Raw genomic sequence first — 13,324 nt, forward strand, 5'->3', positions numbered from 1 at the left:
CTTTGTGTATCTCTCAAAAATTGAGGTTCAATTTTGCTTTCTAAGATTTTGTACGACCTTGAGCTCACAAAACTTAATGCCTCTTACTGTTAACTTATATAACCTATAACCTTATTTATTTTTTTAAATCACCTTTTATGTGACCTTGACCCCTTTAACATTTGATGTCTCTTAATGTTAATATAATCTTCCTACAAAGGATTAGTTACAATAAATTGTTGATCATTCCAACTTGCTTTTGTGTTAACGGGTCAAATGTATAGTAAATTTCATCCAATTCTGAAGTGGTCAAAATTATCTTATTTTGATAATTTGATGTGGAATAATATATATTGAAATTAATAAATTTGTATTCGTATATTTGAGTATAAACAAATCTCAATCATTCATCAATGAAATCATTTTCCTACCAAATTATTACTTAGAAAATTATAAGCGAAAATAAACATTGCAACCTCTCCATCTATACATAAAAGCAGGTTACGTACGTTTTGAGTACGTTTTCAATTGGTATAGTTACAGGGTTTATTCCTCTTATTTGTAACTACAATTTTGATATCCAAATAATATCTTAATGTTTCAACAATTTCCTTTATATTAATCACAAAATTGATTTGTATTCTTATAAAACTTAGTTTTTTAGGTCTCCAAGATGGCCCACATCAACAATGCTCACGTCACATTAAAAAGTTTTATATACTATGTATACTAGGGGTTATCTCCCAAGGATCCTATCTTCCAGGATTTATTGGGATTTTACACCTATGAGAAATTTTCAGGAAGTCCCACATTTAGTTATTTCATAATATATATAAGCTTTAATTAATTATATAGGGTGTCAAGATCGGATCAGCGCGTTTATGAGAAATCTTAAAATTATAACTGAGACTACAATTTTCGCATATTTACTTGAAAAATGGCTTGAATTGTGCATATGAATATTGAAAATGAGCTCATTAGGTATATTCTTCTCCAGTATCAATCAAAGCCTGGACCCGGGTACTGAAAGGTAAGAAGGGGTTGACAATGTAGTTTCTTGGCATGTTGGGCATTGTCTCCTTGATGAACGCAAACCGAAAGTACTTGATGGCATGATATATTCGATTTATTTCAGATTCAACGTATCCCGAGAAAAAATAATCCATCATATTAAGATCCAAACTGCTGGGGCGCCATATTTTCTTCCCTATGAAGTCATAGAAAAGGCCACTCAGCCACTTTAGTGACCTGTATGATACATTACAAATATGCCGAGTCTTGTTGCCAGAGCCGAGGCAAATCTCCAATGATTTGCTATATAAAAGATTGCTTCTGGGTGGGTCATCGTCAATCATAACCCTTATATAATCCACCAAATATTAGCTTGTTCATCCCTTACTATTTAATGTTTGTTTTTTTAAAGGTTGAATCAGATTACGAATTAAAAAAGCTGGACCCTCGGGCATTGGGGGAGTTTTAATTGTATTTTTGTGTGCCAAATTGTACTTGTTTACATACTAAGTATATATAACGTATATGTTCAAATAATAAATCTTGAGGGCGAGAGAGTCCTGGTCTTACCGGAAACTCAGCCTATTCCCTCGGCTCTGAAAAACAACCAGTGCACTATTTAGGGATTATGATAAAAGGGGGAACATGATAAATCAGAATATATAAAAGGTAAGAATTACACTGTATTTATTATTTACTAACGGGATCCTGCTCAACGACAATTTCCCGGGAAATGAGAAACCCTAGTATTTACCTATCTACATATTTAATGAATGAAAATAAGAATTTATTTCATATACCTAGAAGAAAGAACGTGTTGTTAACGCACTTAGATTATTTGATTCATTTATTGCAAAATTTTACATTTATTTTGCTAATATTTATTTTCCAAAGAATTATGAGGTGTTATACCTACTCTCATTTCATTATTTCATCAAGCATAAATTCATTACTTAAACATAATCTATCAAATATATTTTTACAGAGTCAAAATATGAATAAGATATTTGCATGCACCTTTTCCTTGTCAATATCGAAGGAAATTTATTTTTTTAGTACACTGTAACGATTTACAAAAATACATATTTATTTTTCCTAAATGTCTTGTATTTAGAGTTGTTGCGTGTTTATCAGAATGAGAACAAAGGACAAATAAAAAAAGGATAATGACCCTAGTCAAGGAAATTGATTATTGGAATATATACATAAATATCCTACAACTTGGCAAAAACGATGATAGAACCCCTGCCGCCTATTATCATACGAATGTACTATTTTTGGGGTTAGGACTGCTGATGAACTTTCTAAGTTAATACGTAATTACTTTCCTAGGATAAATACTTAATTACCAATACCTGTCAAAAACTAGCATAATACCATCAACCAAAAATAAAGTGTTTCTAAAATATTCATTTATTTCGTCTAATAGATCTTTTGTAATATTAAGAATTCCTGATCATTGCTAAAGACTCAAGCGTATACAAATTCCACGTTCATATCCATAAACATTTATAAATTTCAACCCCCAGGAATAGTAAAACCCTTAACGGTCGACTTATAGTTAGTACAAGTAAAGTATCAAAATATTATTGTTAGTAAAAGTAATATATATAACGTAGGAATATTAAGAAATTTAAATCGTAAAAGTATATAAAAACAAGCCCAAAATGTAAATAGTATATATATATAAAGTCAGATAAAAAATTAAAATTAAGTAGAAATCGCTAGAGGTGAGCCTCACTTCCCTGACAAATAAATAGAGGTGTGGAACTCGAAAGAATTGCTGATCTATTATAAAAACTATGCTTGAAAATGTCTTTATTTGATTTTAGGAGGTAGATGGTGTTGTGATGAGAGAATTTAGTTTTGTGGAAGAGGTAGCCTTTGTTTAGTATCTAGGGAAATAAGTTTATCTTTTCTTTAAAATTATGTGGAGTATGATTAGATCTTAAATGTTATATCTATGATAAATAGATGTGAGGCAAAATCTTATATTATTGCAAGGATAGTCGTCGTTATCTCACAATGAAGGAAACATCCTTACTTGTACTTTTTCCAATGACTGAATCAAATAGTTTCTGGAAGGATTCCATATCTTAGATCTGTACATTAAGAGGACATAAAGCTTATAAAGTTTCCCCATGAACGAAGGGTTACGTGTTTTGAAATTTATTTTAAAAATTCCCAAGTTCCGATTGGTCTTCCATTTTTTTATTATATTTTTAGATGACAGTATTATGATAGTTTTTGATAAGTAACAGTAATTAAGTATTTACCGTTTATTGTTTTTATCGTCAACTGTCAATTTTTCTGTCTTCTCACACATCAGTGTTCTAAACGTATAAATATATCAATATGTTTAAAGAACAATTTCAAGGCTACTACAAATTTGCATAGTAGGCAGAAAATGACGGCATATTGGCAGCATTGTTGTTGATTTAGTTCTTAAACAAGAGGCAAGTGTTATTTTAAAAAATCACAAATCAATATAAAAATGTAAACAGTACTTTTTATGAATTGTCGATATTTTTACAACTCATACCCCTTATAAGTGTTCTGTACTTTAATTGTTTTAACTTGAATTATCTCTATTAATAAGTATATATGAAGAATTATAGTGGCAAAGAATTGGCCAACTATCAACTAGGACTATTTCTTTCTTTCTTTTTTTGGAGAAAGGTTTCGAGATTCATTCTCATTCTACTAATACATATTTGATATTATTTTTACATATAAATTATTTATAAGGTTCATTATTTCCCTTTAGCAACTATCTAATTCCTCTAATTTTTATACTTTTTCTAAAAAAAAAAATAATGTAACCTTTGATATATGTAAATTGTATATTTATAAAGAGGTAATACTTATTATCTACAATATAAGTTCATTGATAGCGTGTTAAATTGCAGCCTTAGTAGGCTCAAACAAAGTTGAAAAATACCTACAGTCTACAATCTACAAAAATAGTGAAAGCTTGGTTCTTACTTTAATATCTTTAGTAACACAAGTATTTTACTTTTTTTCAAAAAACAAAAATTAAGGTGACATTCACAAACCGTAAGAACACATAGGGGGAGGAGGTTTTAGGCTAGTAAAGTTATAAGAGTGACATTTCCTTTAAATAAGGTCGTTTTAGAAACATGAAGGAATATTTTTTCTCTATATTAATATATTATTATATAGAAAAAAAGGTAATGGAAGGACCCTGCATTTTATTTTCTATTTGAGAGGAGGAGAGGCTAAAACGTCGCTAAAAATTATATGAAAAATGAACAAAGTGGTTTATGAATAAACATTAGGTAAACATTGATTTCCTTTTAATTAGTCTGAATTTTGGATTTACACGGATTGAGTAGTTGTAAAAAAATTATTTTTCGGGCGTAAGAATTGTCTTTGAAGTCCATATACGAGTATATCATGTATATTTTCTTCCCTAGGAGTGACTGTGAATCGATCTTACCAATATTGAATTAAAGAGAATAATGTATCCTGTGTGCGTTGTTCATTTAGCTATGTCGATCCACATCTATTATTATTAATTTAAATATCAAATCTGGCTTTGCTTAATGTTCTGTTTGATTTGATTTTTTTTAATTTGTAGCATTTTTATAGTATTGAGCCAACTTTGAAGTATGAAAATAATCAGTATGTTAATTTCAAATGTGGGCAAATATTTTATGAGGAATTGCCGATTTATGAGAAAATGCAATTTAAATGTAAAAAGGAACATTTTTTTTGGAAAGGAATAGCCCTCGGTTTTTCGTTTGTATTTTGTTGTCAGCCCTTGAAGTTTTGGTTTCTTTTTCCCTTAAAAGTGTTCTGAACTTTGATTGCTCGAATTAGAGTCCGCTTTTGTTAAAGTGTTAAATAATTACCAATAACAATAATTGAATAATAAATCCTTAATTGGGATTAATAGGCTTACTACCAACTGAATTTTGGGCTATTTTTTCTTTACAATAAAGGTAACGACGTGTTATATCATTCTTCTATTTGCGATATATTTTAATAAACAAGGAAATGAATTTTGTACATACTTTAAATAAAACTCTATACAAACTTATCCATCAAAATAAAAAAATAAAAAAAAATTTAAAAAATTATTAATTATTAAAATCAAATCAAAATGCTTAGAACCCAGAAACAATATACATTTTCAGACGATTCAAAAATTCAACAATCTGCTACAAGTAAGAATTCATAAGATTAGGAATGAATTATTTTAAAAAACCTAAGAAATACGTGAAAACTAAAAGTATTTATTAAAATATTGCAGCAATATTTCAGAAAATGACGACAACCAACAATTTTCATATTTAAAACTATACGATTTAAAAATGTGTTGTTTTAAATTTTTTTTATTATAAATTTGATCAAGAATTTTATATCCGTTTTTTATACGAGTTGTGTTCAAAAAGTAAGGTGGCTTTGTATTTTATGAAAAAAATATATATATATTTATTCATCAATGTTTATGCTATCTCCTTCAATGTAGTCCCCCTCAGATACAATAAACTTGTGCCTACGCTTTTTCCTTTGCTCAATGCAATTATCATAAGCGCTTTTTGGTGTAGCCTTGAGTTCTTCCAGAGTTGCAGTCTTTATCTCCTCAATCGTTGCAAATTTCCGTTTCTAGGTTTGTGAACAAGAAAAAGTCACATGGGACCAAATTTGGTGAATATAGTGACTAACGAAAGATTTTGGTGTTGATTTGGTCAAAAAATCTTTCAAAGATGAGTGAGCAGGGGCATTATCGTGATGGAAAAGCCACGAATTGCTGGACGTTTTCTTCGTATAGCTTTTCGCAAGCAGTGCATAACATCAAGATAATACTTTTTATTGACTGTACAACCATTTGGTAAGAACTCCTGATGCACTACACCACGGCAGTCGAAAAAAAAGAGTGATCAAAAATTCCAAAAGGGAGGCTCTTCATTGGCATCTTCCCGCCTATCTTTGAAGAGTTTGTATTACTTATAAACAATTTTTTGATTCAGAACAGTTTCAAGGTATGCCACTATCAACATTTTATGTCTTTTGAAGCACTAAATTTATTTTTTTACGGAAAATTTGATGCAAATCCTTTGTTCAATAGCAAAATCGCCGAACACGAAAAATACTTCTAACCGTTATGTCTCTCATAAACAAACTAAATATATTCGTGGGGAGTGTACTAACATAAAAAAAAATTAAAAAATCGAATATACCAAATGTAACTAGCCTTCAAAATTTGAAAATTCACATTACTTTTTGAACACACCTTGTATGTGGTGCGTCAACAGAAAAACAATCTCAAACAAAATCAAGAAAAGGAGAAATCCGCAATCTATTGTTTTACTTTATAAATATGTATACACCTGTTAATATTTAAGCCTTCTTTTTATATATGATACTTTTTTAAGCTCCAATATGACCTAACAAATAGAATATACTTTTTCTATGAATGTTCAGGGAATTTTTTTGCACGACCTTTATGTGCTGTTAATCAAAATAATTAAATCGAAAATTTAAGTTTAGGGACATAATTGAGGCTCACTTTTAAGAAAAATCAAAGCAAACTTGTTCTTCTATTGACGGGCCACATTTATGTGCTTTTTAAGTTACAAAAAAAAATATTTGTATTCTATATTTATTTTTTGAAGTTCAAATTGAAAATCATATAGATAGTTTATGAGCGTAGTAGTTCTCCAGGAAGACTTACTTTCAAAGTCAATGATTCCCAATCTTTTAATCACTAAAAAAACGGTTTTTAGTGGGGTGGGGAGAAGTGAACAACTTACTTTAGCCAAATATTTAGGTCTAGCATTATTTTTTCTATGAATTTTTGATTACTTTTTTAAGGAAATAACATTTCTTGATGACCTCTCGAAGCCATAGAGAATACAACGTGGAGCCCGGTTGAGAATAGCTAATAAGTTAGTAGATTGAATACCGTCTACTTAGGTTATAAATGAGTGGTAATAACAATAATGATTTGATAGCACTTTACAGAATTGAAATAAATGAAAAGGTCTTACCACTAGACAAATCAAACAAATTAGTGGAGGCAGAACCGTTTAAAGATTCTCCTTTATTAGAACCCATGCTTTTACACGCATAGTAGTATAAACGACACAATGAGTAATTGAATAAAACAACTGTCTCTAACTTTTACATAAATATTTATGAACATTGTACATGTTTAAGTCGACCCAAGATACATAATACATTCTATATCACATATATATAAAGACATCGTTCCAATAGAAGACTTGCTGCCTGCATCATATTGTAGGAAAGGCCGGCGTGTATTTTTTGCATTACATTTTCAGCTTACTTTCATTTCTTAAAAATATGTATATATAATATGTAAGCTTCATGAAAATAATGCATTTAAGATCCAAAATTAGAGATGGAAAATTCCACCAATTATACCTTTATCTTAAATATTGGCAATTTTTACCTAACCTCCACAGAATTTGATGAAATTTAGTGATCATATAGGGTAGTGGTTTCCAATAGCATGGGGGTCGTTAATTGATTTTGAGACAAATATGAATGTGATATAAAACACGATGAAAAACATCTGTAGACAGTTATATGAATGTTAATGTATAAATAAGATGTTAGAGTTTCCTTAGTCACTCAACACAACGTCTGAGCCAGTTCATACGTTCAAAAATGAACGGAAAGCGTGAACGCCGTTCATTTTCCCACTCAATCTCTAAGCCTAATCAAATCTGACATTAAATAGCAGGGCTGATCGCAGTGGGGCCTCACATCCAATAAGCCTCACGCTTGATTGAAAAAATTAATTAAAAAATTTCCTAAAAAAAGGTAATTCTAGTCAAATGAGAAAATATATTTTTAAGAAAAAAATAATTTTAAGACGAACGTCATTTTTTTATTAAAAAAGGCAACTAAAAACTTTTTTCACCCAATGCTTTGATGTAGCTCTAATGCCCTGTATTTTATGTACCCTCCTTGATTGTCCAAAAGAAAGTAAACTATTTTCAAATCGAAAGAGATATGTTACATCATTTTTTGGAACACGAACATATTGGTAGAGATTTCTTCACTATGGTTATGGTTAACCTGGAGAAGAGCTGAAAGTTTACTTGGGTATTCCAAATATTTCTTGTTAATCTTATTGAAAGCTTTCATATTAACAAGGCAGAAATAGCAGTAATATAAATCATTATTTGGTGTTCTCCAACCCATAGGCACTCCAAACTTAAATCTAGCATTTTTTCCTTGAGATCATCATCTCAAAGTCTCAAACCAGGTTTTGGCACTTTCTGAGAAGCCCAATGCTTGATTTGGTCTCCAAAAATTATCAACACCGTAATACAATTACTTATATAAATTAATTTTTATGTACATGATAAATATTGGGGGGTCTTGAACCATCTATCAAATATTATATTATTGCATTATCCTCATCGCAAATACTCTAAATTATTAATTTTAAAATTTTCATCAATTTTCTTCTTTGAGTTGCAGTTTGTACACAACATATCACTATCAGATTTGCGAGTAAAAAAATATATGGATATCATTCCGGATATTCAGAAAATAAAGTCATTTCCCAGTTTATTGGGAGACTGAACTAAATAAAATTTAAAAAATAAACTATATGACCCATTGCTAATCGACTCAATAAAAAGATAAATTATTCTTCAAATTCATACAACTGATATATATACCTATAGCTCAAAAATTTGAGAAAATATAAGATCAAATTAGTCTTTAACTATATGCCAAATCATTTCTTTCGTTTTGTATTTCAATAATTGAAACAAAATTTGATTTAACCAAAAATATGTATCCTAATAAATAATAAAACTAAAGACTTAAAATATATATAGAAAGTAAACAAGAAATTTATCAGCCTCATCTTAATCAAAGTGATATTACAAATTTGTAATTATGAACAAAAAAAAAAAATATTGTCACCCTGTTACAGAGCCTTGGCTATTGCAGTACTAATAGTTGATTATTCTACAAAATATGTTTAAAGTTATGCAATCGTAGAAACTTGCTAGAAATTGCAGAGTGGCATCTTACCCCGTACGCTAATTAACCCCGCTTTCCCCCTACGAAATATACATTATGTGATTTGGAAATTGACTTGAACTTAGAGTAGCTTGAATAAGAATTCAAAAACATGAAACTTACTTATGATTCTAGATAAAAGATTTATAAATTATTGGAATGAAATTCATTTCAATAAGACATCCTACTTTGTTCTATTTTTGGTGACAAATTATAGATCAATTTACACGTTTGTATTATAAATATATTCTAATTATATTCTTTGAAATTGAAAATTCTCATTAAATATTTATATTTTTTTTCCGGTTATTTGTTCAATAAGAGTTCGGTTTTAAAATTATGGATTTATGTAATTCGACCAAAATGAATGTGTGCAGTCAAGAAGGCTCTCTCCAGGAAAGTCATCCCATAATTAATTTAAATGTTCCAATTCCAAAAAATGTCGATGGTAAAGTAAAGGTAACGACAGTATCTACTAAAACTCAAGTTAGATACAGACGGAGTGAAAGTTCCATGAATTTTCAAATGTGTGATCCTCAATATAAAATCACAAGGTCATGGAGTGCTATGATGTTGCCAGATACTGTGAAATGTGAAGAAGAGACGAACCAGAAGGCAGCCATTGAAGAAAATAAATGTGGAAGTAATTTGAATAGTTTAATCTTAGATGCATCTTATCAGCATTTGATGAATTCTGTAGACCTTCAAAGCTGTACAACTTCTCATTTCTCAGTCTCTAAAGGCTCAACATTTGATTTATATGAGAAATTATTAGAATCATCACCCTCATGTGGCTCCTTAATTATCGAAAGTGGTAAAATTTTAAATAAAGTTTGAAAAACAACTAAGATTAAATCGCCCCTCTTCTTTTCTCTTAAATATAGTTCCACATATGGAGAATAAGTGTAACCTCAATGTGTCTTTGTCGTCAAACAAGCTATGTCCAGGATCACAAGAGTGGAATTCGGGTACATATTATAGTAGTAATAATGAACAACTTAATAGTACCATTCAACCTGATGATGATATGAGTATGACAATATATCCTAAAAAAGTGGGAAATGAGCCTGAATGTTCGGATATAAGATCTTTAAATAATCAAAGTGTGTTTACGCCTCATATCAGGTCATCCGAGGATCTGCATTCTCCTTTATTAATATCTTCCCTTAATCTTACAAACTGCAAATCAAGTCACACATATAATGCTTTTTTTAAAGGGTCAAATGACTGTTCTATCTCTCTCCCCACTCCACCAAAAAAGCTATGTAAAATTTGTCGTCGAATTATAATTGAAAAAAAGTTAGAATATATCATTTCCATGGACCCATGCAATGTTATGGCACCTAAAGCATTAACAAAACATTTATACACAGTAGAACGTGAAACTCCAGACTGCCAGCATCGATGTTATTTTACAGGAATAGGAAGAGCAGGAGGGGATCCGTTACAAGATCTTTCAATCTTTGGAGTACCAAATGATGATCCATGTCGAATTGAAACAAAGATTCGAACAACAATTATAAGTGAAATAGATCCCACCTGCAAATGTGTTAATGATAATTTTGATTCTTTCATTGATCGCCATTGTATCGATGATAATATTAAGGAATTTGTTGAGAGATTATCCTGTGATCAATTGACTAAAGAAGATCCAAGAACTCTTCGAGTTGCTAATATTATTACTGTAGCTCAGACAAAAAATGTTTGTCCGGAGGAAATATTTAAGAAGAAGGGTTCTATTTATTAACTGCTAATAAATTCATTGTTTTAATTTGTTTTTGTATTAATATTTCTGTTTCTAGCATTTCCACTATTTATGTATAATAAAATGCCTTGAATTTATTTATTGAAATAATTTTATTTCTTCGTTTAAGTCCCAATATATCAAAATATAATAACTAATGAATAGATATCATGTTGAAGCATATTTAAGTTTACTATAGAAGTTTGCACATAAAGTTTAAAATCAAATATTCAAATATTTATACAATAAATAATACACAGGACATATTTTTATATAATATAAAAATGTAAAATAAATAAGTAATAAGTTATAATACTATAAGTCTAAAAAGTATTTAATACATATTATATTTACTATGTAAAATGTAAATGGACCTTTTTACATGAATTATATATAATTTTTAAATAATAGTTACTATACCCACTTAAAAATTAAGATAATCTAAAAAAAAAAAAAAAAAAAAAAAAAAAATACAATGAGGAAGAAATGTCATTTTATGAAATTCATAACCATATTGTTCAGTTTTCTGGCATTTGTTGAAGAATGTTAACAGGAAGAAATGATTTTTTATAGCCAATATAGCTCAAACTCGAAATCTTCCAGCCATATCCTTTAATCTTCGAGCTTCTACATGATATAAAATTGGAGATCTCGAGGACGGAGCACTAGAAGATCTACGAACAGTACTTCGCTTATTATTAAGCTTACTTTCTTGGGAGACATCGTCTAAGATAGGCGAACTGAGACATCTAGATGAAGCACTAATTGGCTTAGATGTTTTATTATTGCTGTAATTGTTAATGTCAACATTGAAGGACTTTAGATTTTTTTCATAATAATCCTTAGAAATTGGAGGTAATGTAGTCAAAGGCAAGTTGTGAGAGGACATACATTTTTTCGGCTTTGATTGTCTTCTTGCTAATTTAAGGAATGAAAGATCAATTCCAGTGGGATGAAACCAACTGTAATAGACTATCATGAACATTACACCACCAAAGAAGGAAAAGTAGTGTCCAATGATTCCAGGATAGTAGTACCAATTATTAGGAGAAGATCGCAGAAACCATATTACAATTAGTGCAGCATTTTCTAAAAAACAAAAGCCGTAGTATATAAGATACTTAAAACGAGTACGCTCTTCTTTGGCATTGAAGAAACTGAATATATAGATAGCACCTGTAAATAAATTAGTAAAAAAATAGTTATAAAACGAAATTATGTACTAATAAGTCAAATAGGCCTCAAATATTACCAAGTACTATAGCAAAGAGGAACTCTTCACATGGTGTGCGGCATGCTTCTGTTCTTTGAAATATAACCCAAGATGCCATAATGATCCAATGAGCTCCACATACCGGACCAATCCACATAGGATATATAGAGGCAAACAAGCTTAATGCCAAAACTCTCGCAGTTATTGAAAGAAAATGCCATAGGAATTGAAAAATGCTTCCACCAACATTGATGTTGTTTTTGTTGGGAAAGGTATACCTTAATGACCTATATGAATGAAAAAAACAAAAAACATTAGTGATCAAGACATCGATTATAAAAAAATTACCTGTGATAAACAACAAGACTCCAAGCTAAGGAAACCAATGATGACATGATTGATATTCCTAAAATTGAGGTTTTAATAAATAAATTATCATCATGCTTATTAAAATATTCATTCTCATTAAGTCTATTGGCTCTCGGATCCTTGAGGAGAATGTAAATTTGAAGAACTAACTGTGGAGCACTCTCCATAAAGCATTCAAATAAGCGCAATAGTGTCGCATCAGCATCTTCATACACCATGAGTGTAAAATAGTTCTTTCTTTTCATTCTCAACACATGAATTTGAGCCGGATCCTGAGTTTCTTTTTCAGCTTTTACGGTGTATCTGCTCAAGATGCCGAAGCGTATTGAGTCAATGTATCGTAAAATAGGAGCAAACTGGAAAAATAAAATAACAAGTCTCAAAATCCAACGCCGTGTGCTCACTTTTTCCATAGCAATATTATCGGAATCCATTAGGTACCAACGAAGACTGAATCCTGTCATTGTGAAGGACGGAAGGAGTATAAATGTAACAGTCAGTCCAAAATACCAGTAGTGATAGATTCCATATTTGATCCCAAGATGATAAAAATAAAATGCCACAATACAGTCCATGGCCAAGTCAAATAAATAAGTTAGGATAGAAATAACTGTACAGAGAAGATCAAAGTTCGTGTATTGTAGATTGGATGGAAGGGCATCCACATCATCTCCATGTTCCTTCATTTTTAAAGATAGTTCACTTTTAATCAAGGAGGGTAGTAATAGGAGTGAATGAGTATTATTTTCGGTTTCATTGTCCAGTTTGTCGTTGATTACACATTTAATGTACCCCTCAGACTCTTTATCTCCCATTTTTGGTTCCTCATATCCCTTTAAAAAAAAGATATAATTGAATAATAAGAGAGAAAATTATTATCATCTGACAAAATTTGGTGCAAACATTATATCTTTAAGTTTATAACACCACCTCATTAATTTTATTTTAGAGCATTGAAAGAGATGAAATATAAA

General features: G+C 30.1%; 2 protein-coding genes and 1 long non-coding RNA gene across 3 annotated transcripts in view; 2 read left to right on the forward strand and 1 right to left on the reverse strand.

The window, feature by feature from the left end:
- The first annotated feature begins 834 nt into the window (after positions 1-834).
- Positions 835-1,597, forward strand: LOC139906199 (uncharacterized). Its single transcript, XR_011781560.1, has 2 exons — positions 835-1,009; positions 1,115-1,597. It is a non-coding gene; the product is annotated as an uncharacterized lncRNA (long non-coding RNA).
- A 7,643-nt stretch (positions 1,598-9,240) lies between these two features.
- Positions 9,241-10,866, forward strand: LOC121117957 (uncharacterized). Its single transcript, XM_040712499.2, has 3 exons — positions 9,241-9,257; positions 9,347-9,838; positions 9,909-10,866. The coding sequence occupies exons 2-3, from the start codon at positions 9,364-9,366 to the stop codon at positions 10,769-10,771; spliced, it is 1,338 nt and encodes a 445-aa protein (XP_040568433.1). The 5' UTR covers positions 9,241-9,257; positions 9,347-9,363; the 3' UTR covers positions 10,772-10,866.
- Positions 10,863-13,324, reverse strand: part of LOC121117966 (XK-related protein 6) — a 492,224-nt gene continuing 489,762 nt past the window's right edge. The window contains exons 2-4 of the mRNA XM_040712510.2: positions 12,330-13,183; positions 12,021-12,268; positions 10,863-11,944 (exon numbers count right to left, since the gene is read on the reverse strand). Coding sequence (XP_040568444.1) covers positions 11,352-11,944; positions 12,021-12,268; positions 12,330-13,165 — 1,677 coding nt within the window. The 5' untranslated portion in view covers positions 13,166-13,183 and the 3' untranslated portion in view covers positions 10,863-11,351. The remainder of the gene's footprint in view (positions 11,945-12,020; positions 12,269-12,329; positions 13,184-13,324) is intronic.

This window comes from Lepeophtheirus salmonis, chromosome 1 (genome assembly GCF_016086655.4).
Source record: "Lepeophtheirus salmonis chromosome 1, UVic_Lsal_1.4, whole genome shotgun sequence".
Taxonomy (NCBI): Eukaryota; Metazoa; Arthropoda; class Copepoda; order Siphonostomatoida; family Caligidae; genus Lepeophtheirus; species Lepeophtheirus salmonis.

Coding starts and splice junctions, on each gene's coding strand:
- LOC121117957 (XM_040712499.2), top strand. CDS start 9,364: ATGGATTTATGTAATTCGACCAAAATGAATGTGTGCAGTCAAGAAGGC. Junction 9,839..9,908: donor CTCCTTAATTATCGAAAGTG/GTAAAATTTTAA, acceptor TCTTAAATATAG/TTCCACATATGGAGAATAAG.